The sequence below is a fragment of the Pelodiscus sinensis genome, chromosome 25 (genome assembly GCF_049634645.1).
Source record: "Pelodiscus sinensis isolate JC-2024 chromosome 25, ASM4963464v1, whole genome shotgun sequence".
NCBI classification, from domain to species: Eukaryota; Metazoa; Chordata; order Testudines; family Trionychidae; genus Pelodiscus; species Pelodiscus sinensis.
In genome coordinates, this window is record NC_134735.1 from 23575702 (window position 1) to 23603265 (window position 27564).

The 27564-nt window shown below is 44.4% G+C and overlaps 1 protein-coding gene across 3 annotated transcripts in view; it reads right to left on the reverse strand.

Annotated features, from left to right (window-relative positions):
* Nucleotides 1-1159: 1159 nt before the first annotated feature.
* Nucleotides 1160-27564, reverse strand: part of ZMPSTE24 (zinc metallopeptidase STE24) — a 56179-nt gene continuing 29774 nt past the window's right edge. For 2 of the 3 annotated variants that reach the window (XM_006113273.4, XM_006113272.3), the window contains 6 exons: nucleotides 25976-26128; nucleotides 24249-24390; nucleotides 13687-13847; nucleotides 9077-9181; nucleotides 4617-4760; nucleotides 1160-2665 (listed from right to left, as the gene is read on the reverse strand). In XM_006113273.4, coding sequence (XP_006113335.2) covers nucleotides 2441-2665; nucleotides 4617-4760; nucleotides 9077-9181; nucleotides 13687-13847; nucleotides 24249-24390; nucleotides 25976-26128 — 930 coding nt within the window. In that variant the 3' untranslated portion in view covers nucleotides 1160-2440. The remainder of the gene's footprint in view (nucleotides 2666-4616; nucleotides 4761-9076; nucleotides 9182-13686; nucleotides 13848-24248; nucleotides 24391-25975; nucleotides 26129-27564) is intronic. The other variant, XM_006113274.4, reaches the window with a different exon arrangement.

Below are 27564 nucleotides of genomic sequence, written 5' to 3' on the forward strand. Positions count from 1 at the left end.
AGTCTCCTGACCCTGTCCTATGTAGATTGTTACATGGTTTGCTAGCCATAAACTTTGTAATCAGTTTCAATTTAGATTTAATATCACAAATGAGGAGCTTTGGAATAGAGCAAGACAAGAACCGCTTGATGTTCAAATCAAGAAAGTGGGGATGATTAGGCCCCACTCTCAGAAAACCATCATCCAGCATAGTCCGCCAAGCTCTCACATGGAACCCGCAAGGAAAATGCAAAAGAAGAGGACCTTGGACAACGTGGAGAAGATCTACTGAGACTGAAGGACAAAAACTGGGGTACTCCTGGAGTCAGCTAGAAGTTTTGTCTCAAGACAGAGTGAAGTGGAGGAGACTTGTAGATGACCTATGCTCCACGCAGAGTACAAGTGTTGAAGAAGATCATAACTGTTTTGTGTGTCTGGCTCCTCATACATATATATATTCACTAGCCAGAAAGAAATAACTTTCATTGTTAAGCTGGTTGCTTCTCTCTCTCTCACTCACTCTTCCTCAGGAGTGCTGTTTTGGCTTCCTGATTCTCTGCAACGCTTCTTGTACCCAAGCTAAAGATCCCTGTAGTGCCCAAAAATGCTGTGGGGTTTGCTTTTCACATGGCTTACCAATGAATGATTGTAGTGTGAAAGTGGGGACAGGGAGGTGCTGAACCTGGGAGCATATGAGGATGGCAGCTTAAAGTATTGTTAAATCCAGCCCACTGAGTCCAAAGGCACATGAGGTTACAGTGTGGCATTGCTATTAAACCCAGCCTGCTGAATCCAGGAACATATAAGGGGTCAGTTTGTGAGTGCTGATTAATCAGGCCTCTCAGACATGCTCTGTTAGCGGGTGTGAGCGTTCGTGTTTCTCTAAGGTGGAAAGAACCCGATCCTGAGGAACATAGTTCCTGCAGGAGAACTCCATTGGGAGGAGGAATTGTCAGCAGGGAAAATTCAGCTCCATATGAGAGCACAAGCAGCACATGGACACAATTATTAACCTCCCCCCAACAAGAGTAACCCTAATAAATGAGCATACCCCAGAGTAATGAGAAAATCTGGTAATTCTCATCCCTAGTCATCTCATAAATGATACATTAGAAATGAAAAAGATGATTAGAACTATGGAACAACTTCCACATGAAAAGATATTAAAATACAGTTCAGCTTGGAAAAGTAAATAAGGAAGCATTATTTATTCTTTTACATAACACAAGAACTGCAGTTACCAGAAAATTAATAGGTAATAGGCTTTAAAACAAACACAAGGAAGTACTTATTTATGTAACACATAGTCAATCTAGCAAAATCATTGCTAGGAGATGTTGTGAAGGCCAGAAGTATAAGTGGGTGTTAAAAATGACTTAGAAAATGTGTTGGAAAATTAGTCCATTAATGGCTATTAGCCAAGATGGCCAAGAGGACAATCCCATGCTCTACATATTCCTTAGCCTCTGACTGACAAATGCTAGGATTGGGCAGCAAGGAATGGGTAATTCAATTGTCCTGTTCTGTTCATTCCCTCTGAAACATCTGGCACTGGCCACTATTGGAATACAGGCTACTGGGCCAGATGGATCATTGGTCTGACCCAGAATTTCCAATTTTATTAGCAGCTGCCACTCTTTGGAAGTAGCAAGAATTTCAGGAGATGGGGACACAGGTATGACAAAGAATTAGCAGCTTTTTTCCCTTCTGTGGAACTTCTTGCTCCCTCTCTGTAGCCTCTTCATCGACCACAGACCCAATGAAGAGTGAAGAGCTGATTTCAAACACCAGTAGAGGTACAGTGCACAAGTTATGACTTCAAGAATGATCAAACATATTCTGGAGATGGAATTTATTGTGATTCTTCGATTAAAAGAAGAGGCAGTTTTATTATACCTATGAAAGTAGCTTTTTCATCCACTGCAAACAAGAATTTGAGTTCAAGGAAAGGGCGCACCTTCTATCCAATACAACCACTTGTTAAATACAAATGAACAGTAATTAGCTAGCATAAGCATTTCTCACATGAGGAGCTAAATCACCCAAACCTTCACTCTGAATTAGGAGCACTGGGCTGAGGTGCTGTCAATCTAATTGATGCAAGTGAAAACCTACTTTACAAAAAGCCGAAAAATTATCAAAATTTCAAAAGCCACAATCAAAATTTATACATACTCGTGAGATGTTTGCTTCTGGGGATGAGAGGAAATGTTTTCCCTCAAAATCTGTTCTGCCATTTAAAGATAACATTTAGTGAACAAGAAACACCTTTTACAACACATTTTTCAAATTTAGTCCCACAAATTATTTTCTTAAAAACTCAGTTTAGTAAATTTAATAATTTACTAACTGCATTCAGATCAGGACACACTGGAAGAATTATTTGGAAAAATCAAAAAACAACTCTGAATTTTGCTTCTGAGATAGAAGCACTGTTTCTGAACCAACAATGATATTCCAGTCAGTCTTGCTTTGCTTCTTTCAAGGCTTGAAGTCTTTCTAACAGAGGAGGGTGGGAATAATGCCACATTGAAAATATCCAGTCAGAAACAGGAAATCCCAAATTATCTTTGTTTAATTTGATCAGAGCAGAGTATAGATCATTAGCCTTTCCAAGCTCCTTGGCAAATGCATCAGCTTGAAACTCAAATCGTCGGCTCAACACTGTCAAGCAAAAGGAGAGAACCTGTAGGGGAAAAGAGATTAAAATGGTATAAAATCTAGCTGCCTACATTTTTCAGGAGAGTTCTCAACCAAGTAACCTAGTTTCCCTACATTGATTTTGAAATTAGCAGACAAGTTCAAATCTCGCCTCTCCTATGAACTGTTAATATTTCAGTGCACTTCATAGCCTTAACAACTGAAAACCTTACACTCTAACCATAGAAGACAGTCAAATATTAATTTTAAAAATAAGTTAACAGAGGATGCACAAGGCCTCTTCACCCACTGTTGGGAGTAGACTCTAGGTCATTATAGAGCAGACATGTTTTATCGAATAACCCCGCTGCAGCTCTGCCTTTTAAAAATGTATTAAGAGCTGCCAGGTTCTTAATACATTTAAATCGCTGAAGTACAGCGGGGAGGACCAGTTGCGAACTGGAACAGCCAATTCCTGGCTCACGGCCCGGTCCTCCGCTATGCCTTGGCCTCCCGTGGAGATGGTGCTGGAGGAATCCGGCTTTTGAGCCAGCTTACCCTAGCTCTGGCTCCTGCTCCCTCCTCCTCTCCCCTGCTGCCTCTGATAGAAACAGCAAGGGGGGGAAGCGACTGGTTGAGTCACTACTCAACTATCAAGTAAGCTTATGCTTATCAGATAGCTGACTAGTTGCTTACATCCTTACATTAGCTCGACAAAATCAAAGAGAAACAACAATCTAGTCAAGCAAGTTAAGGGAATGTGGATTGGATAAATGAACGGTAAAATGGATAGAAAGCTGGCTAGAAGGACGGGCCCAGCAGGTAGTGATCAATGACTCGGTGTCAGGTTGGTGGTCGGTTTCTAGTGGAGTGCCCCAAGGTTCGGTTCTCGGACCGGTTTTGTTCAACATATTTATTAATGACCTGGATGAGGGGATGGACTGCACCCTCAGCAAGTTTGTGGATGACACTAAGCTAGGGGGAGAGGTAGATACGCTTGAGGGCAGAGATAGGGTCCAGAGTGACTTAGACAAATTGGAGGATTGGGCCACAAGAGATTCAACAAGGACAAGTGCAGAGTCCTGCACTTGGGAGAGAAGAATCCCAAGTATTGTTACAGGCTGGGGACCAACCAGCTAAGTAGTAGTTCTGCAGAAAAGGACCTGGGGGTTACAGTGGATGAGAAGCTGGATATGAGTCAACAGTGTGCCCTTGTAGCCAAGAGGGCTAATGGCATATTAGGTTGTATTAAGAGGAGCATTGCCAGCAGATCCAGAGAAGTGATTATTCCCCTTTATTCGGCTCTGGTGAGGCCACATCTGGAGTATTGTGTCCAGTTCTGGGCCCCCCACTACAAAAAGGATGTGGATGCATTGGAAAGGGTCCAGCGGAGGGCAACCAAAATGATTAGGGGGCTGGAGCATATGACCTACGAGGAGAGGCTGAGGGAGTTGGATCTGTTTAGTCCGCAGGAAGCAAAGAGTGAGGGGGGATTTGATAGCAGCCTTCAACTTCCTGAAGGGAGGTTCCAAAGAAGATGGAGAAAGGCTGTTTTCAGTAGTGACAGATGGTAGAATAAGGAGCAATGGTCTCCTTATTGGGAGAGTGAGTGCAGGCACATGCACGGCGGCCAGGAGGCTTGTGGTGGGAGAGGTCCAGGTTGGATATTAGGAAAAACTATTTCACTAGGAGAGAGATGAAGCACTGGAATGGGTTACCTAGGGAAGTAGTAGAGTCTCCATCACTAGAGGTGTTTTAAGTCTCGGCTTGACAAAGCCCTGGCTGGGTGGATTTTGTTGGGACTGGTCCTGCCTAGAGCAGGGGGCTGGACTTGATGACCTTCTGAGGTCTCTTCCAGCTCTAAGGTTCTATGATTCATCAGAAACCTCAAACTATTCCCTGAAATAACAATATAAGCAAAATGATTATGAAAAAAACAGTATGATGTTCAAATGTATATCTTTTTAAAAGGCCATAACAGAAAGCCATAATTTTACCTCATTATACGGTGAAAAAATGAATTGGAAAATAATCATCAGGCCAATTAGGGTGGGCTGAGTCTCATAGAAACCAAATGCAGCAAAGAGTTCTCTCTGACCGATTAATACTGCAAACAAAAAGAAGCAGAGAAACGAATTCATCTAGAAAGAGAGGAAACAGAATGTTAGAGAAGAAACATACTAAAATAGATAAAAGTGTCTGACTAATGCCAGATTGTGGCCACTTGGACATTGTGTTGAATGTCTGAGGTAAACGTGTGTAGGCAATAAAGCAGTTACTTTTACCCCATCCGCTCCTGGGCTATTTGTTTCTTTTCTCGCACAGAATATTCCCCATTAATATCAGCCTTTCACCTAGTCACAAGTTTATTGCTTAAATGCTGCTTAGAGAGGTGCTCAGTAGCAAGTGTCCTGCTGAGAAGGTAGCATGTGATCATGTATGAGACACCAAATTAAGGTCTTAAAGGCAACTCAGTTCTGACATTTCCTAACTTTCAAGTATGTGACTGTGCCACCCTAATAATGTTCTTTTAACGTAATTTTCTGTGTTTATGAATAAAGTCTGTCCATTATCCCTCTCTGCCAACAACTAGGCTGACTTTATATAGGCATGATGGCAATAGAGGCAGTTCTTTTGAAAAATTCAGAAGCAAGATTCTGTAGTAACTTTACAGATCTATTAAAAATAGGTGGTGTGTGTGTAATAGGCAGCATGTCAAAGGCACACAAATGTTTCCATGAAAAACTGACATAGGAGAAGAGGTAAGGGGCTCATTAGAAAAAAAAAAGTGGAGAAGACGTAGGGAGAGACAGATTTGTGAAGATTCTTGAAGAGGAGGTCAAGAAGTTTGAACTTAATGCAGTGAAATGGGAGAACCAGTGGAGGGAGGATTTGAGGACATTGGGAATAGAACTCAAGACAATGCTATTGCTAGGATCTTCTAAGATATTACAGTACAGTAATTCCTCATTTAACACGGTAGATACATTTCAGAAAATGATTGTGCTAAGTGAAAACTTGTTATGCGGGGTCAATTTTCCCATTGAAAATGATGGAAAAGGTGGGGGTTGCGTTTCAAGTGCACATGCGCTTGCAGCTCGAGTCTGCACTTGTTAGCAGCTGGGACCGGGACATAAGGTTGGGGGAGAAAGGGGACTGGGTTATAGCAGGGAGGGGAGGTGTTTGGCTCTGGAGAAGGGAAGGGAAGGACAGGGGAGGGGGCTTGCAGCTGGCGGCTGGGTTTCCCCACCTGGCCAGTCACTGACAGCTGTGCGGAGCTTCCCCTGCCTCCCTGCAAAGCGGCAGAGGTTCACCGCTTTGCCACGCCGTTCCCTGGCGACCGCCTCTGGCCAGATGCCTTGCGTCCGGCGAGGAGGGGTCGCCAGGGAATGGTGCGATGAGCGGAGAACCTCTGCCACTTTGTAAGGAGGCAGGGGAAGCCCCGCGCAGCTGCCAGCGACCGGCCAGCTTGGGAAACCCAGCCGCCGGCTGTAAATGGGGCAGGGGGAGGAGAGGGAAAGAAGCATCCCCAGAGGTCGTGGCCGTTGCGGAATGGCGCAGGGAACGGTGAACCTCCGGAGGCAGGGGAAACCTCGCACAGCTGCCGGCAACTGGCCAGCTGCAGAAACCCAGCCACCGGCTGCAACCAGGGGGCAGAGGAGAGGGAGCCAAGCATCAGGCCAGAGGGGGTCGCCGGGGAATGGCGTGGTGAGCGGGGAACCTCTGCCGCTTTGCAGGGAAGCAGGGGAAGCCCTGTTCAGCTGCCGGCGACCGGCCGGTTGGTAGGGGAAATCGTGTTATTGCGGGGACGGGTCGTGTTGTTCGAAAAAGGTTCCCTACAAAATAAATCATGCTATCTTGAAAATGTGTTAAGCGAGGAATTACTGTACCAAAAGCAAATGAACGAAAGAGACTGATGCTGGTAATCAACAGCAATTTAGAATAAAGTTCTAGATCAGGGGTCTCCAACCTTTTTACGCCCAAGATCACTTTTTAAATGTCAGAACAAGCTGAGATTTACCGACCCATCCTTCCCACAAGACTCCACCCCTTCCTTGAAGTCCCACCCTCTCTGTTCTCCTCCTCTCCATCACTTGCTATCCCCAGCCCTTATACACTCTCAGGATATAGCTACACGGCCAGGTTTTTTTCAATTCTTCTGTAGGAAGAGGTTTTTCCAACATTAGGCCTATCTAAACTGGGCCAAATGTCAGAAAAAACCCCTTCTTTCGGGAGCCCCCTTATTCCTCGTGGAACGAGGAATACAGGGGTTACCAAAAGAGCATGCTTGCTCTTCTGCTAAAAAAAGCAGAAGAACAAACGCGTCCCTGAACACGGAAGAGATTTTCCGGGATATCTCTGGAATCCCAGAAAAACTCCTGCATTCTAGCCGTACCCCCAGTGAGTTGAGACAGGAGGTACAGGCTCTGGGATGGGAATGAGGGATTTGAGTGTGGGAAGGAGTGAGAGGTGCAAGCTCTGGGAGGGAATTTGGATGCAGGAGGAGGAGGAGAAGGGGATGCTGGCTCGGGAAGGGGGCTCCAGGCTGGAGAGTGTTGGGGTCAGGTGGAGGGTTGGGGTACTGAGCAAGCCACAGGCTTGTGGAGGTGAGGGTGCAGGAGTTTGGGTTGGGGTGTGGGAGGGGCTCAGGGCAGGGAGGTGGGGAGTATGATGGGCTCAGGACACAGATTTGTGGTGTGTGGATGGTGCAGAAGTGTTTTGGCAGAAGACTGAGGATGTGGGGGTGCAGGACAGGGGGTTCCCTTGTATGATAGGCTCAGATCTGGGGCAAAGTTTCAGTCTTTATTTATGAGAAGGGCGGAGAATCTGTTTTGAGTCAGGGGTCACTGACTCTCAGAAAAGTCAGTTGGGGCCACACAAGTGAGATGCAAAAAAATAACTCCTCCAACCCCCGCCCCCAAGCCTCACTAATGTGGCCCCAACTGTTCTGGTGGGAGCAGGGGACATGGTACTGGGGAAGGGGACAGATTGCCAGTGGGGAGCGGGGGTCCCCAGCATGCACCTCTCCCTGGGACTCCTGCCCTCTCCCCCTGCAGAGAAGGGAAGCCCTGGCGTGCGCCTCCTCTGGGGACTGCCCCTCCCCCCGCAGAGGGAAGCCCCAGCACGCGCCTCCTCTGGGGACTGCTACCTCCTTTGCCCCCTCCGTGCAGCAAGTCCCTGGCATGCCACAGACCTGGGTTTGGTACCGCACCGGCTGTTTGGGGGAGAGGGAGCAGCCAGCGCACTTCCTGAAACCCCAGAGGTGGCGTGCAGCTGCCGGAAGCTGGCACTACCTCCATTGTTGCTGGAAATAGGTAGTGGGGCTTCTTGGGTTTGGGAGGAAATGGGGGGGCCCCTGAACGCCTCGCAATCAACTGGTCGAGCCCTCCTGATCGATCAGTCGATCGTGATTGATGGGTTGGTAATCACAGTTCTAGATACACTGAAGTGCAAGAGAGATTTGGGGAATATTTTCCTAGCTTTTGTGCACTGTTCAGACTGGATTGCACGAGTAAACTGATTTTGTCAGATCTCACTTCAGAATGTTGGGGTGCCCTTTTATTGCAGTCTCGAGTCATGCGGGGACCTTGGGGAAGTGCTCTGCTCCCCAAGTACAAAGGCATAGAGCACCCTTCTACTAAAGCATAATGGGAAAGTCATAATGCACCCCCCCCTTAGGGAGCAAGAATTGCAAAAAGAAGTAGACAAGGAATGATTTGGGAGCATGAGAAAAGATGAAACTTGAGGGTATAGAGGATGTTTTATAGAAAGAGAAGGCCTAAAGGAAGGGATGTTGTCTCTCTTTGTTCAGACTGTACTAAGGTTCCCTGAAGATGTGACTGGATGTGGTGGGCAGTAGAGTTGCATACAGGATGCAGAACCCTTGGTGTGAATTGCAGACAGGCATCAATACTGCTTCAGATTCAGAAAGAACAAGGGCACCAATTTGGGAAGGCAGGAAGGGGCAGCAGCTACGTGTTCTGGGATGCGGCTTACTTTTCTTCCTGTTCCTGATAAGGGAGTGAGGAGAGTACACTTGGGTTCCATGAATTACTCCTCTGCTCCCTCCTTTCATCAACCAGGAGTGAGAAATGTATACAGAAGCCACGTACTTTCCCCTCACTCCTTAATCGTCGGGGAATAGGAAGGAAAGCAAGCCGCGTTCCAGTATGCATGACTACCACTCCCCCCGCTCAGGCTCTCCCGAAACAATGCCTTTAAAAAAGAAATGGAACCAGACAAAGTAGGCAAGAGTAAAATGACTTGGGTACTTGCGATACCATTCCCAAATAGCTGCAAAGGAAAGCTGAATGGCCCATGGAATGCCACAGACTTCCCGTTCCTCAATAGTTCATTTGCTGCAGGCAGCATGATTATGTGTGAACCATTTTGAATTGCTGAACACTGTAATTGAAAAAAATGCTTAAGGAATACCACAAAATCTACTACTATTTACCTGGCTGATGACAATATTTTTGATAGTATGACCGAGCTTCCAGTGACCCAGTTCATGGCCAAGCACTGCCAAAACCTCTTCATTTTTACACCCTTGCTTTTTACTCTGTGCAAAAAAAGAGAAAATTTTCAAACAACTCACAACATGAGTAACCAGTTTCTTTCCTGTTAATTTGTTTTTTCCAAACCCTATAGCATGCCAGCCCAGAAAGCAATTATTTTCCTCCTCCAAGCCTAGGAATACAAGTACAGGCAGTCCCCGAGTTACATACAAGATAGGGACTGTAGGTTTGTTCTTAAGTTGAATGTATATGTAAGTCGGAACTGGTACATATTGTACCCCAGGTGTCCCCGATTCAGCCGCTGCTGAAACTGACCAGTGGCTGACTACAGAAAGCCTGAGGCAGAGCTGCTTTGCCCCGGGCTTCCTGGAATCAGCCGCTGATCAGTTTCAGAAGCAGCTGACTTCAGGACACCTGGGGTAGAGCAGCTGGGGTGCTGCCAGGTTGGTCCCCGCAGCGCTGAGGTGCGGCGCTGTGGGGACCAACCCGGCAGCGCCCCAGCTGCTCTGTCCCAGGCGTCCAGATTCAGCCACTGTTGAAACTGACCAGCAGCGGCTGAATCGGACATGCCTGGGGCAGAGCAGCTGGAGTGCTGCTGGGTTGGTCTGGTAGCGCCGACCCTTGGCGCGGCGGGACCAACCCGGCAGCACCCCAGCTGTCCCCAAGTCAGCTGCTGCTGAAACTGATCAGTGGGGGTACGTCTACACTACAGCGCTAGTTCGAACTAACTTAGTTCGAATTAGTTAATTCGAACTAAGCTAATTCGAACTAACGCGTCTAGAACTAAAAACTAGTTCGAATTAGCGTTTTGCTAACTCGAACTAGCAAGTCCACATTGAGTGGACTCTGAACAGGGCTTAAGGATGGCCGGAAGCAGTGCCAGCAGGGCATCAGAGGAGGACTTAGAGCATGGAGATGCTGTCTCAGGCTAGCCGAGGGCTGCGCTTAAAGGGTCCCGACCCCCACCCCGGACAGACAGTTCTCAGGGGTGCCCCGCTTGCAAAGCAGTCCTGGCTTGGAGTGCCCGGAGTACCCACACTGGGCACATCACACCACTCGGCCATCAGCCCGGCTGCACTTGCCGCAGGCTGCCATCTGGGGAGAGGGGGTAATTGGGGGGCTGCAGGAGAGCTTCCACCCCCAGAAGCCCGCAGAGCCAGCCCAGTCCTCCCCATCGGGGGCTCGTACCCCATTCCTCCGTCACCTCCTTCCACTTACCCTTCCCTAGCCCCCCTTCTTCTTGATGTACAAAATAAAGATAACGTTTCTTCCAACATTGACTCTGTCTTTATTGAACAAAACTGGGGGGAGACTGGGAAAAGGAGGTGGGAGAGGGGAAGAGAAAGGCTGGGAGAAGGGAGGGCAACTAACATGATCAGGGGTTGGGAACAGGTCCCAGATGAAGAAAGGCTACAGAGACTGGGACTGTTCAGCTTAGAAAAGAGGAGACGGAGGGGGGACAGGATAGAGGTCTCTAAAAGCAGGGGTTGGGTGGAGAGGGTGCATTCAGAAAAGTTCTTCCTGAGTTCCCATAAAGAAGGACTAGAGGACACCAAAGGAAAGGAACGGGTAGCAGGCTTGAAACTAGTAAGAGAAAGTTGTTGTTCTTGACAAAGCAAATAGTTAACCTGCGGAACTCCTTGCTGCAGGAGGCTGTGAAGGCTACAACTAGAACAGAGTTTAAAGGGAAGTGAGATCAAGTCATGGAGGTTGGGTCCATGGAGTGGTCTTAGCCAGGGGGTAGGAGTGGTGTCCCTGCCCAAAGTTTGTGGAAGGCTGGAGAGGGATGGCACGAGACAAATGGCTTGGTCACTGTCTTCGGTCCATCCCCTCCAGGGTCCCTAGGGTTGGCCGCTGTCAGCAGACAGGCTACTGGGCTAGATGGACCTTTGGTCTGACCCAGGACGGCCATTGTAAGCTCAGGGCTCAGGGTCGGGGGTCTCAGTGGACCCCCTTGATTTTCATGCACACCTGCTCCTGGGTGGCCAGGCTGGCAGCTCCTGCCCTAGACGGCCACTTTCCTGTGCCTAGTGCGGAGATCGTGGACAAGGTCCACGATGTCCATACTAGCCCAGGAAGGTGCGCGCCTCTTGCGGTCCAGGGCAAGCTCCCGGGAGCCGCCAGCCTGGTCCCGGGAAGAGGGGGTGGGCTGGGGGACATCGGGTGGGTGGCTCTGTGCTGTGCCAGGTGCAGGGTCTGCTGGCTGGGTGCTGGCAGGCTTGCACCTGGCACGGGCACCGTAGCCAGCCCGTGCCCCTTTAAGGGGTCCGGGGCTGGGAGGGGGGCATAGAGTTTCCCTGGTGTTGGCCAGAGTGGCCACCAGGGAAACCTGGGGAGGGCTAGCCTCCCACTAGTTCGAATTAAGGGGCTACACACCCCTTAATTCGAACTAGCTAGTTCGAACTAGGCTTAATCCTCGTAAAATGAGGTTTACCTAGTTCGAACTAAGCGCTCCGCTAGTTCGATTCAAATTCGAACTAGCGGAGCGCTAGTGTAGCGCCTATTAAAGTTAGTTCAAACTAACGTCCGTTAGTTCGAACTAACTTTGTAGTGTAGACATACCCTGGCTGATTCCAGGAAGCCCGGGGCAGAGCAGCTCTGCATCGGGCTTCCTGTAGTCAGCTGCTGGTCAGTTTCAGCAGTGGCTGACTTGGGGATGCTTGGGGCAGAGCAGCTGGGGTGCTGCTGGGTTGGTCCAGTAGCGCTGCACCTCGGTGCTGTGGGACCAACCTGGCAGCCCCCCAGCTGCTCTACCCCAGGTGTCCTGATTCAGCCGCTGCTGAAACTGACCAGCGGCGAGAAAAGTCTGGTCTGTTGGGGGGGGGGGGCGCGCACTAGCTGCGCCCCCCCCCAGCAGACCAGAGAGACGCGGGCGGTGGGACCGCTGAGACGCGCCGACCCAAAGCCGCCTGCATCCTCCGTGGCTTTGCTCCACGGACCCCCCCCCAGCAGACCAGGGAGACGCGGAGCAGCTTTTCTCGCCGCGGAGGACGCAGGTGGCGGACTGCGGCGTGTCTCGGCGGTCCTGCCGCCCGCGTCCTCCACGGCGAGAAAAGCCCCGTTCGTAAGTAGGGAGCCGACTTAAGTCGGATCCACGTTACCCGGGGACCGCCTGTAAAAGCTAACCTCTTCTAATATTCTTTTTTTTATAGGGATTCACTCATAAGAGCTGGACTCAAAAAACCATTTACTGGACCTATTAGCCATCAATGAAGCTACAAACTTTTGAATAATAATACAGAGTCTTATGTAACAATAGGTGGTTATCTTTATACTATCAGTATATATGCACTTTTATGCCGAACTTTCATAACACTGCTACATAGAATACAGCCAAATCAGATAAATTAAAAATATAATAAATAACTATTGAGCTTTATTGGCTATGTCTGGGGGCCTTTAAATACCAGTAAAATAAAAATTTCCAGCTTCCAGGCAAAGAGACATCAAAATGAGCTATAGAAAACCAGGAGACATTTTCTAAAAGGAAGCAGGACAAACAGAGGTGGTGGACTGTCCTACGCTGAATGCTTCACAGATAGAACAGAAGCAAAAAGAAAAGACTGAGGAAAACTTTTGTTCAGGTGAACCGAGAATGAGCTGTCTGCTGGTTGGAATAAACTCTTTTGAGCCAGCTACCTTTATACTGGTGAGAATGTCCTAGGTTGTTTTATCCTGTCCTCTCTCTGCTAGCAGAACTTGAGCCCACTGTCCCAACTAACATACAGGATGATAGAGAAAGTGCAATCACTGTGCAATCAGTCGTTGTAAAATAATTTTGCTTATACTACTGAGGAACACATGTGGAAGCATTTAAATGTGTTCTTCCAAACAGTTCAAGCATGAACTATTTCTCTAAAACCCATATAACAAGCAACTGGGGCTGACTGAAGTCCACTTTTTTGGTTCAGTGGGTTTTACAAATTCAGTTTGGTGGATTTAATTTGCTATCCAGACTGTCTCAAGATGCAGACTTTGTTCTGCGGAACAAGTCTGTTTCTGGCCCCAAAGTTCAACTGTAGAAGAGCCTAGGAGACCAACCTACTCCTCCACTCTGCCCCATGAAGGACCTTCCTGGATTGGAGTCAGGTATCTTTTTGCCTGTCTCTCAAGACTGAATAGGAAAACATGCTGCTGACTGCCTGGAAAAGATTTTTGAATGGGGAGAAAAGTAAAGTTTATCAGGTCTCTAGCTGAAGACAGCTACAGGTGAAAGATGTACCAAAGCCTGAGACAAGAAATGGCATAGGAAACTAGCACACAGAACTTTTGAGGTAGAAAAGAGAGGCCAGAAGAGCTCTCCAGAGATTTTTTAGGAACCTCTAGCCAAGATTTTTGAGCTCCTGATGTTGCACCCATCCACAACCTTGGAAAGTGCATTTGTACCACTGTGTCGGATTTTTTTTAATAATGCAGTAATCAAGTTTTAAATGCTTCAAGTTTTATTTTCAGTTTCACAGTCCTCCAAGAGAATATGGAGAATATATAAGAGAGAATCTCTCTGAGGGATAAAGACGAACACCACGATGGGAACAAAAGCGAAGCTCACTTGGACTTTGGACTTTGTTTCATCTTCTTCCCCATTTTCTCCATCTGGTTGTTCTTTGTTCAGTGCAGAGTAATCTTCCAGGAGGGTATCAAACAGAACGATCCGCTTATTCTTGAAGAAACCATAGAAATAAGCATTGCTATGAGAGGAACGCTTGGAACCTAGTGGGGGTGAAAATTCGCATTAAAAACATAGGTCAAAATACTTTGAGTGCATTCAAATCTAATTGTACAACCTTCCATTTAACAGTCTTTCAGGAGCTTTTCCTCTATCAGGAGATCAACAGCCATTAAATCATTGAAAAATACATTACACGCCATTAGGTTTGTTTCAACTACTGCTGTAGTACAGGACATACAATAGATTAGATTTCTTTATCTGCCAAGCCCATTATAAAGGCACTATATATAGTTAAGTTTGCATTTGGAAAAGAACTTAATGTCGCATAACATTTTCTCTGTATGTAAATAGCCTCAAAGTGTGAAATTTGTTTTAGCTTAGCATTATATAAAAATCAATGTATCACATTCAATGGATTAAAAAATAGCCAGCTGATATCTCAAAACGTAATTCATATGGGGAATAGTTATCCAATGGAAACAATTCAGTTGGGATCTCACAAAGACGTTTTCTTGCTTCACTGCTGTTTGAAACTTATTAGTGATAAAGAAGAAAATATAAATTCCTTTATGCAGATGACATAAAAATTGACAGAGTGGTAAATACTGATAAGATCAAGTCAATTCTACACTGTAACATGGATTGAATGGAAATCTGGATTAACCTGAACATGCATTTTTGTACAGGTGAATGAAAGTCATACATCTAAGATCCAAGAGGGCAGGTCATGCTTTTAGGATGGAAGACTACCCTGAAATAGAGAGACTCTCAAAAGTACTTAGGGGCCATAGTAGAAATCAACTGAATGTGAGCACCCAGTGAAACAAGATGGCTAACAGCACATTTGACAGATGGATATATAAGAGCTGAACACTAAGCTAAAATATGAAAGTGTTATTACCACTCCATATGGAATTAGTGACTATATACTGTCAGTGGAATACTATGGCCGGTTCTGGTGTCCACAGAAGCTACAAGAATAATTTAAGGTCTAGAAAACCTGCTTCACATTAACATTTAAGAGATGCCTCAATTACAGTCTAAGTACATACATAGAAAGAAGTTTTCTGATAGTAAAAGACTCTTGTCTAGCAAGCATAACATGATCCAAAGGTTGGAAGCAATAGCTAAATACATTCAATCTAAAAATAAGGCGCACATTTTTAATGGTGAGAGTAATCAACCACTGGAACAATTTATTAAAGGATATGGTAGATTCTTGATCACTTCTCATCACAACTGGTGAGCACTACCTCAACCAGAAGTTATAGGCTTTGTGCAGGGATCTCAGGAGGAAATTCTCTGGCATATGTAATGCAGGAGACAAGACAAGATGATCACAACAGTCTTTTCTGGCCTTAACAAAAATCTATAATTTATATTAATTATGCCCCTGGAGTTTTTATATAGTTTTTGTTTAGCTCCATGTAAGAAATCTCTCCTGTTAAAATCTGTCAGGAGGTTTCTCATGTTTTTTGCTGTTGTATCTGTTTAAAACATGATAATCTATCTTCCCAAAAATTTGGCAGAGGGAATTTTGGAGTAGATTAGGTACTACAGATACTTCTGAAAGGAAGTATTTATGTATAAAAGACAGTTATAAAGCAAACTCCTGAGCAGTGATCAGGAGTTTCAATCAGAATGACAGCACTTCCCTTTTAAATGTGCTATTCAACTCTGGTAAGTATTATAGCCAGCAAAACACACAAAAAACAAAAAAACACCAATTACTCTGATCTTCAAGGGACAAAGTAAGTTTTCCTTTCCTCTTGAAGAAAAAGTTTTCCTTCGTGTGCATAAACTCTAAGTGGTAGCTGTCTTGGAAGTAAGTTTATAATCTCAAAAATACAATGCCAAATGTAGAGATCCTGACTATATGGATTTTGTGCTACTATACCTATAATCTGTTGGAAATCAGTTTAAAATGATAAAATCCCCTAGTATACCATTGTAAAAGTTGTATCAATGTAGTTTAATCCTGTCCAGATACTGAAATAAACTACACCAGTGTGAGCATCTTCATACTGATATACCTGCACCCACACCATGATTAATGCTGATTTAAGTAGTTTTATTATAAAAGGTACATCCTGAATCACATTAATTCAAACTGGCACAAAAAATGTGTGTAGACAGCCTTATGTGGCATTCAAGACGCTGTGATCACAAAGTGAAAGAACCACATAATTCTACCCAATTAAATTCATCACACTGAAGGAAGTACTTAGCATGGCAACCAGAAGATATATAACTAGGTCTTAAGCAAAAGTAGTGAATTGCTAGGAAAAGACCTGACATAATTCAGACTCAAAGCATCACACACATAACAAACTAAGTTATCTTAGTAATTAAAAATATTCTTTCATATATATGGTATACACCAATGTTAAAAGCCTGGGCTGGAAGGACTGGAAACTCTTGTATTTGAGAAAAATTCTTCAAAAATCTGGTAGAAGGATTCATATGAATATATAAATCCCTGTAACTACTTAAGGAGGAAAGGATGGGTAAAATTATAATACCTAGCTCTTATGTAGCACTTTTCATCAATAGATCTCAAAGCCATTTTCAAAACATGCCAGTAATGTTATCCCTATTTTAGAGATGGGGAAACTGAAGAAATGACTTGCTGAAGTTGTCCAGTAGTCAAGCAGCAGAGCTGGAAATACCACCTTGGTCTCCTGGTTTGTAGTTCAGTGTTCTAGCCACCATAGCAAACTGCCTGCATAAAAAGTATCATTACCTGTATTAAATTTGCTGCAACTTTGGAACGCATGCTTTTGACTGACTAATGTCTAGTATTCTAATAGGTAAAGCACAAAATGAGGTACTGGAATTTAACTTGTGTAGCACATGAGGATTTGCCTTCTATGAAGAGGTAAATGGCTTTGTGGGTATAGGGAAAGCAGTGGATGTGATACACCATTTCCAGCCTCTAACAAATAGAGGCTAGAGACACCATTTCTACCTATCCTGGCTAACAGCCATTGATTGACCTAATCTCCATACATTTATCTAGTTCTTTTTTGAGCCCTGTTAAAATCCTGGTCTTCGAAACATCCTCTGGCAAAGAGTTCCACAGGCTGATTGGGCACTGCATGAAGAAATACTTCCTTTTGTTAGTTTTAAACCTGATACCTATTAATTTCATTTGGTGATTCCTAGTTCTTATGGTACGGGACCAAGTAAATAACTTTTCCTTATTCACTTTTTCCATACCTGTCATAAGCCTACCTAGCCCTAGACACAGTAATGTTGCTTTGCCTGTTTTCTTGTGTCTCCAGTGAAAACTGAACCAGAGGATAAAGAAAAGCAATCTAAATAGACCATAATTAAAGCCATCAAGCTAAAAGAAAAGACCACTCAGCACTCCTGATGGGGAATTGAGCTTGCACACCCAGGAACCCTTCCTGGCTCTTGGCACAGAGACAACAGATTCTATCTAATATAAGCAAAGACTGAAGGCTATTTTGGTTTCTTTACCTAGGTGATAAAGGGGGAGCTACACCCTTTGAACTCTTGAACCTTTTGCCCTGAAAACCAAAGTGTAGCTAGAACTGATTACAGATGAGAAACCTGGTTAGACAAAGATTGTAACTTGCTGACATTAAATATAAGTCACTAGAAAATGTATTTTGTTTCATCTTTAACTGTACCTGTGTCTTCTATTCTTAGTATCATTTAAATCTCTGATCTTTGTTAATAAACTTATTGTTTTAGTACAAAACTGTCTCCATGCTGTATATTAAATTGAAGTGTGAAGTCATCAGCTAACTGGCTGGTGTGGACTCCCAGGCTGGTGTAGACTGTTTCTTTGGAGGCAGTGAACTTAACACCAGTGAGCAGCCAGGGAATGGACTGGACACAGCAGGACAGTCAGTTTTGGGGAGACTGGATTCAAAAGCTGTTGGTGTCACCAACTCAGGAATAGCCAGGCTGGAGGAGTCGGGATAAGGCTGTCCTACAGTGAGCAGTGATAGAAACGTAACCATGTTAGTCTGGGGTAGCTGAAGCAAAATGCAGGACAATGTAGCACTTTAAAGACTAACAAGATGGTTTATTAGATGATGAGCTTTCGTGGGCCAGACCCACTTCCTCAGATCAAATAGTGGAAGAAAATCAAGATCAAGAACACATATTCCTGCGCATCCAGAAATATAATTTATGCTATCATGTGCCGAAAGTGTCCGTCTGCTATGTACATTGGACAAACATCTCAGACACTTCGCCAAAGGATTAATGCCCATAAAACAGATATCAGACAAGATCACAAAGAAAAAACAGTTTCTTGCCATTTTAACCAGAAAGGACACTCTCTCAATGACTTAACCACCTGCATTCTGCTACAAAGACCTTTTACATCTGCACTTGAAAGGGAATCCTCTGAACTGTCATTCATGTTAAAATTCGACACTCTCCGGGAAGGAATGAACAAACGCTCAAACTATCTTACCCATTACCAAGATAGCTTCCCCAATTATCACCTCTAATACCATTAGCTCACAGACATCCCACTCTCCCCACCTCTAATATCATCAATTCACAGACACTTACCTTCCTTCCTTCCCCCCCCCCCCCCCGCATCCCCCTCCTGTTCTGAAATGTGATTTGTCCTTTTCATATGTGTTAATTTTTTTAATTGTATCCTTTGGTATATATGGTTGTGACTATTTTCTTCCACTATTTGATCTGAGGAAGTGGGTCTGGCCCACGAAAGCTCATCATCTAATAAACCATCTTGTTAGTCTTTAAAATGCTACATTGTCTTGCATTTTGCTTCAGCTACCCCAGACTAACACGGCTACATTTCTATCACTATTCTACATGCAAGGCACTACATTTAGCCGTTTGGAATGGAAATCCATCAACCATACGAAGAAACTTGCACAGATACAGACAGACATCATCTTTCTATCCAAGTGCAAGAAGATGGACATCATACCCAAAGGACTGAAAGTGAATAATCCACTAAGATCAATATATCAGAGGGGTAGCCGTGTTAGTCTGAATCTGCAAAAGCGAAGAAGAGTCCTGTGGCACCTTATAGACTAACTGAAGTGTAGGAGCATAAGCTTTCGTGGGCAAAGACCCACTTCGTCAGATGCATGCAGTGCAGTATATTGATTCGTAAGATCAATATACTGCACTGACTACAGTGAAAGACTCTGCCTCACACTATCCAAGAAATTAAGAAATCACCTGATAAGTATTTTATACAAGAAACAGAAAACCATCAAGAATGACATTTCTAACTTAGATCGTCTCATCTCAAGACAAACATCCACACTGACTGACACCTTGCAGGACTTTTGTTCCACCAGACAAGAAATCTACTATACACACTTCTATTCCCTACAACAAAGAAAAGACAATAAATTTTCTAACCTGCTCCATACCACTGGCTACAACAGCAACTGCCTCAACCTACCGGATAATATTGTTAACCTCTCCAGCTACAAACTCAATCCAGCAGAAGAGTCTGTCTTGTCCCGGGGTCTCTCTTTCTGCCCCACGTCCCCCACAAACTGGATACAATTTTGTGGTGACCTTGAGGCTTTTTTTCGCTGCCTCTGCCTCCGGGAATATTTCCAAACCACCAATGAACATCAATCTGACCTACCAGATCCCCCCTATCAACACCAAAGGAAAAATAATTCTATATGGACTCCCCCTGACGGTCGGAATTACAATCTGGATTTCTATATACAAAGCTTCCGCAACAACGCCCAGACTGACATTATTCGCAAACGACAACAAGCGACACACAATCTTAGCCGCGCTGAACACCATGCCATCCAGAGTCTCAAAAACAACCTGGACATTATAATCAAACCAGCTGACAAAGGGGGTGCTATGTTCATTATGAATAAGGCCGACTATAACCAGGAGGCAACCAGACAACTCTCGAATACCACATTTTACAAACCTCTCCCCTCTGATCCCACCTTGGAATACCAAAAGAAACTACACTGTCTCCTTAAAAGCCTCCCCACAGCTACTCGGGAACAAATCCACACAGAAACACCTTCTGACCCCCGACCAGGATTGTTCTATCTGCTTCCCAAGATCCATAAACCTGGGCACCCCGGATGTCCCATCATCTCTGGTATTGGCACGCTCATTACTGGTCTATCCAGCTATGTAGACTCTCTTCTCAAACCCTTCGCAACCAACACCCCCAGCTATCTCCGAGACACTACTGACTTCCTAAGGAAACTACAAAACATCGATAACCTCCCCAATAACACCATCCTTGCCACCATGGATGTAGAAGCTCTATATACCAACATCCCACATGAAGACGGATTACAAGCAATTAGAAACACTATCCCAGAGCACACCACTGCCAACCTGATAGCAGACCTATGTAACTTTGTTCTCACCCACAATTATTTCCAGTTTGAGAACAACTTATACCTCCAGATCAGCGGCACAGCCATGGGTATACGCATGGCCCCACAGTATGCTAACATCTTTATGGCTGACCTAGAACAACGTTTCCTCAACTCCCGTCCCCTTTCACCCCTTCTCTACCTACGGTACATCGATGACATCTTTATGATCTGGACACATGGCCAAGAAACACTGGAGATATTCCACAGAGATTTCAACAACCTACACCCCACCATCAACCTCAGCCTGGACCATTCTACACGAGAGATCCACTTCCTGGATACCACAGTACAAATCAACAATGGAAAATTAGACACCACTCTCTACAGAAAACCCACCAACTCATATAGTTACCTACATGCTTCCAGCTCCCATCCAGAACACACCACACGATCCATCGTCTATAGCCAAGCCCTTCGATACAACCGCATCTGCTCTAATCCCACTGACAGAGACCAGAAGCTTCAGGATCTCTACCAAGCATTTATAAACCTCAACTACCCACCCGGAGAAATAAAAAAGCAAATTGAAAGAGCCAGACGAATACCTAGAAACCATCTACTTCAAGACAGACCCAAGAAAACCAACAATAGAACACCACTTGTCATCACCTACAACCCCCAACTTAAACCTGTCCAACACATTATCAATAAACTACAGCCTATACTGGAACAGGATACCATACTCCAAGAGGCTCTGGGAGACAGACCCATAGTCTCCTATAGACAACCACCTAACCTCAAGATGATTCTTACCAACAACCACAGGACATACCACACTAATACCAACCCTGGTACCTTCCCTTGCAACAAACCCCATTGCCAGCTTTGTCCACATATTCATTCTGCTGATACCATTATTGGACCTAACCAAGTGAGTTATAAGATCAAGAACACATATTCCTGCGCATCCAGAAATATAATTTATGCTATCATGTGCCGAAAGTGTCCGTCTGCTATGTACATTGGACAAACATCTCAGACACTTCGCCAAAGGATTAATGCCCACAAAACAGATATCAGACAAGATCACAAAGAAAAAACAGTTTCTTGCCATTTTAACCAGAAAGGACACTCTCTCAATGACTTAACCACCTGCATTCTGCTACAAAGACCTTTTACATCTGCACTTGAAAGGGAATCCTCTGAACTGTCATTCATGTTAAAATTCGACACTCTCCGGGAAGGAATGAACAAATGGTCAAACTATCTTACCCATTACCAAGATAGCTTCCCCAATTATCACCTCTAATACCATTAGCTCACAGACATCCCACTCTCCCCACCTCTAATATCATCAATTCACAGACACTTACCTTCCTTCCTTCCCCCCCCCCCCCCCCCGCATCCCCCTCCTGTTCTGAAATGTGATTTGTCCTTTTCATGTGTGTTCATTTTTTTAATTGTATCCTTTGGTATATATGGTTGTGACTATTTTCTGAGGAAGTGGGTCTGGTCCACGAAAGCTCATCATCTAATAAACCATCTTGTTAGTCTTTAAAGTGCTACATTGTCCTGCATTTTGCTTCAGCTACAGTGAGCAGGCAACTGATGGCAAGGCTTTCATCCAAAGCTTTGCAGCACAGAAGTACCCAAGGTTCCATGGCAGGCAGAGAGAGATTCCCCTAATGGTCTGGATGACCCCCCAAAGCATCACCCCTGTGTAATACAACAGGATTTTCACACAGCTTGCTACTCCACTGAGGTTTACGTTCTAAATATTGCTAAACAAGCTTGTTAAGTGATTTTGAGGGAGAAGACTAAGAACCAGCAAAAAAAACGCAGTGTTCTGTTTACTCCAGTAGACCACAACAAGGAATTTTAAAGTGAGCAAAAATGCAGTAACTGCAAAGTTTACTCACTGGAGGGAGAGAGAGGAAGGAATCTGTGCCACTGTGGGGACTCAATTCCTATGGCCTGATTTAAACACTAAAAGCTGACCCAAAACCGAGTGAAAATAATGGAAAAGCTCCCTCTAGCTTCAAAGGGCTTTGGACCAGATCTGAAGTTAGTATTAATAGGAAGAGCTGATAAAAATACAAATCAGTTAGGCTGTGTCTACATTGGCAAGATTTTGTGCAAAATCTTGCCGCCTGTCTACACTAGCCACAAGTATTTGTGCAAGAACACTGACTTTGTAATGTACAAAATCAGTGGTTCTTGCGCAAATACTCAGATGCTCCCGCTCAAGGATAAGCCCTCTTGCGCAGCCTTAATGTTTCCAAAAACTTTCCATTGTGAGCCTGTGTTTATAGTTGCTCAGAACTTTGCCAATCTAGAATTATTTGGGCGACTTTTTAATTTTTTTCTCTTTATCTCAGTCTGATGTTTTGTACAGTTCAACAATTGAGCTATTTTGAAGAATTATGTTGGGAAAAACGTGGGTTTTTTGCAGATGTTCACAATCATCCCTTCTGCCCCTCAGCAGCTATTTCTTGAAGAGCTGCAGTACCTCAATATTATGGTATGTGAGAATAAAATTTGGATGGTTGCTATCTAGGTCATTTTGGCTCTGAAAGTTGTCATTCCCACAAGATGAGCAGAGCCTGTTAGAGGCTCACTGCAGAAATTATAAACCTCCCCCCCTCCACCTTCATGACAACGCCACTGTATCTGCTTAGACTCCAGAGAACACTTTTAATGATTCTGGATGAGACACAGGCAATACTGGAGATGCAAACTATCGTTTTGACCTAAGGGAAGGTGTGTTGTGTTGGAAGCCAACAGACAACAACATGGATTCTAGTCTAAAGGCTTTATCGCTCTGCTCTGGGGAAATAAGGGTTAAACTCAGCCTCGGAAAAGAGCTGGGATTATGGGCCAATCAGTTGAGGCAGGTAGTAGCCAATCAAGGCCCATCTGGAGCAGTATGAACAAGGGGTGCTAAGCTCAGGGACACATGCTCTTGCTACAGCTGTGAAACAGGAAGGATGGGGCTGCCTGGTAAGCTAGAGAGACAGAGAAGTGCGGAGCAGCTCTAGCCAGGCAAACTCCCAGGCTGAGCCTTGCTCTCAAGGTCTGTGGGGTACCAGGACTGTAGGGAGGCTGATAGAGGCACTAGGGCTGCAGTGAACTGGATCGAGGAGGCTGGATTATACTCTATGACATACTCCTATGAAATGGTGAAAATACATACTGTGGCCAAGCTCGGGCTGTGCCCCTTCGGTCCTGCGCTTCCTGGTGGGGTTCTGTATGCCTCAGAGGCTCACAGTTGCTCTACCACTGCCTCTTTTTTTCTCAGAGGTGAGAGTACCCTGCTTCATGAGCCATTTTCTTCAGAGGCCAGTCACTAGTTTGGAAGGAAAATCTCCTCCACCATCCAAAGGTCCTTTTCCCCTGTTGGCAGTCCACCAGCCGGGGGGTGGGAAAACCAGTTCCACCCACTTACTCTGGGTTCTGACACAGGGCCCTATGTGGCAGCTACTAGTGGAGCTCTTGCCCTTATCCCCACTGAATAGCAGCCCCTCCCTAGGCCACTTCCCCAACTGCTCCCTCAGTACCTCCTCCCTGGCATCTTGGAGAAAAACTCTTCCTGCTTGCAGCCTGTAGTTTTTGCCTCCACTCTGTCCCTCTTCTTCTTCCTCTACCCTGCCTGAGGGGAAGCCTTTTATAGTGGGCCAGCAGGCCTTGACTGATAGCAGGTGTTCCATTCAGCTGCACTGTAGGCTGGCTCCTAATGAGTTTCAGGTACCCACCTGACCTGATGGCTAAGCAGTACTCTCTGGCAGTCTATTCAGAGAACATAAACCCACGCACCCAAATACACCTGCACCCGCCCTCCACCAACCTCCTGCAACCTGCTGTCTTCGGTCTGCCACAATACACACACGGGGGGGACAGGCTGAACTAGGATTGCACAGGCAAAATAACTTTACTGGCACGGTTCTATGTGCCTTCATGGAAATAACTAAAATCTAATGGTAAATAGCACATGCCCTGACCTAAAGCACAGGAGTTAGCAAACTTAAATAATCTGCAATCAGCAAAACTAGTAGGAAACTAAAAAGAGGTTTATGAACTCCATCTGTGTGTTTACTTCAAAAGTCTCACCTTCTACAACATAGACCTTAGTCAAAGGAAAATCAATATTTTTTGCCATAATTTCAATTGCTTGTTTGAGTTCTCCCTCGGGAAGTGGAATGAATTTATCAAATAGAGGGGCAATGTAGTCTGCGTAAATTGTAACAAGAACCTGCAAAGAAACATAGTGTTAAGATCAGGCATAGAAAAATTCTTGATGACCAAAAGAATTCAATCTTAAAATTTAAGAACAATATTTCTATTTCTAGATTTTTAGAACACAGGTTTGGAGTAAGAAGCCTTCAACAGAAGGTGGTGGTAAGGAGCCATTCCCTCAGAATCAGACACTGAAAATGAGACCTGTTCTCATTACAGTAAAAAAAGTGTGCAGTTCTTGAAGAGCAGCAACTACAACGGAATAGTAAAATGTTCCTCAGAGTGATCAAAACTAGCCGGTAACCTGGGTACATTTTAACATGGGTTTTAATGCAGCCAATGCAAAGTCCAGCATTCCTGAGCAAAGAGCACAGGACACTGTATCTTGGAAAGTAGCATCTCTGAACAGGATAGTCATGATGGAAACCAGCTGAACACAACTCCCAATATGATGCACCGACTAAAATGGCAAATGCAATCCTTGTGTTAGCCAATATATTTTTTCTAGAAGGTTTTGAACAGTTTGCATTTATGCTATTCTGCAAAGATGTGAACCAAATTCCCAGCATGTTTTTGCACTTATGCCAAGCTTATGGTAAACTGTTTATAAACTTTATTCTGTATATGCACTGAACTTTTCAGAGGATAGATATGTTCAGTTAAGCAATGTTATACATGAATTGTTAGTAAGTATCATTAGTATAAACCAGTTTGTCACTACCCACTGCATAGTTCATGAACATCTGGAAAGTATGTTGAAAAATAGATATGAAACTGGATAAGGAAAAGGTTGTAAAGTGTGTTAATCTACTTGCTATAAACAAATGGACAAAACACGGTCATATTAACTCTCACTGCGGAGCAGACATAGATTATATGAACTGATTGCTGTGACACCACTTCTCAGAGATTGAGAACCTACAATTCTCTCTGTGCTGATTTTTCTATATTTAATAAACTGAGTTATCTGATATTTCATTAATCACTAATGAAAACTGAAACCTAATAACTGGAAATCAAAGCAGGGAATAATACTTTCCCTGTATCTATTTGAAACTACTTCTGTCAGCATTAGTGAGATAATAACTGGAACAGCAGGTCCAGTTTCTCTGTCAACTTAACTTTTGCCTCTTGGAGAGGTGGATTCAAGATGGTGATGGGAAAACCCCACTCATCACTGTAGTGATTGTTCACATAGAAGCATAACAGCAATTGTACTGCCATAGCTTTTCATATGTAAACATACCCTAAGTATTATGTAACTAAAACCAGTGATAGGATATTTGAAAAGAATGTCAGATGTTATGGTCAGAAATGTATATGTAGTCAGATGGTTATTTTCCTCTTGATAGAAGACACAATATTAAATGTATTTTTCAGTTAAACGTCACATTAAAAACATTTATGAGCATTCAGAGGAAAAATAAACATGAGTTGCTGGTGCTGGACAAATAGTAATAATAACATTGCAAAGTCTGATAGAGTCCCAACTATATATTTCTTTCCGTTTCAAAAAATATATTACAGTATTTAAAAATCTCTGTGCACTGTACTCTAAGAACAAATATTCAAAATGGACATAAAAGTATCTCCATACTCACCAAGGAAACAACTAATGTGAACAGCCAGGCATAAATGAAGAAGTAGTCTCCCCCTATTTTAATAATGTAAAGCAGAAGAGAGGTCACCGGCAACAAAATACACTGAGTCACAATAAATTTCTTGATGGCATCCTTAAAAAAAAATCCCAGTGTCTGGAAAGAAAGAGAGAAAGAGAGTGATATTCATATTGATACCTAAGTGGCACTGTTGGTTAATCAACTGGTCTTTCCCCTAACGTTCAAAAACTACTTTAGATTACAAGTGAGAGGAATACAGCAATACCGATGTATGCCATTGAGCAACACAGCAGAGGCAACAATTAAAAACTGAAAGAACAGTTAGTTTTCTTTCAGGAGCTATTGTTCTAAGATGTACTCTCTACATGGATTCTACTCCAGGGCACATGCACCCCAGGCATATAACAGAAGGTTCTCTTGACCAGCAGTATCCAATAAAGCTGCACTTGCACCAGACAGAGGTGTCCTTGAACCACCACCTCCCACTGAAAGACATGAAGGGCAGAGTGAGTCCAAACAAAATGGGAATTTTTCATAATATTTTTATGAAGCCCACCTGTGCCTCACCTTTCCTTTGTACTTTCCATTACTATCCAGTGGGAGGGGAGGGGGGGAAGGAGGGGAAGGTTGAAATGTGCCGTCAGGGCAGCACAGCAGATGTGAAATGTTTATGTTGCTTTGCTATCTGAACCACAGTGCATTCACACCCAGCATTCAATCATCAAGAAAAAGGTGGTTTCAGGAAAACGCTAGTGGCACACAGCTGGGACTGACAATAAGATTAGAGACAAAAGAGATAATAAACCCATTACTGTATGAGTCTTCGACCTTTTTATGTTCAAGATCTCTCTGAATTTAAGAGCAATCCAAGATCTACCCTGTCTCACTCACTCCATCCCCCCAGCTGGGGTAAGGGGTTGTGGTGCAGGAGGAGGTATGGGGTGCTGGCTCTCAGAGAGGGTTCAGGAATGAGGAGCAGTAGTTTAGGGTATAGGAGGTGATCAGGGTGCAGGAGGATGTATAAGGTACTGGGGGCTCATGTGCCCCAGCCCTCTAATCATTTTCATTGCCCTGTGCTGGACATTCTCCAATTTGTTCACTTCCTTTCTATAGTGGGGGGCACAAAATAGATGTAATGCTCCAGATGTGGACTTATCAGTGCTGAATAGAGGGAATCACTTCCCTCGATCTACTGGTAATGTTCCTACTAATGTAGCTTCCCATATGCCATTAGCCTTCTTGGCAACAAGGCCACAGCTTCTCATCCACTGTAATCCCCAGGTGTTTTTCTGCAGAACTGCTGCATAGCCCAACCTGTAGCAGTGAGTAGGATTCTTCCATCCTAAGTGCAGGAATCTTCATTTATCCTTGCTGTACGTCGTCAGATTTCTTTTGGACCAGTCTTCCAATTTTCCTCTATGGACTCTATATCGCTAACCTCCAGCATATCTACCTATCCCCCCAGCTTTAGTGTCATCCGTAAACTTGCTGAGAGTGCAATCCATCTCATAATCCAGATCATTAATGAAGATGTGGAACAAAACCACCACCAGGACTGACCCTGGGGCACT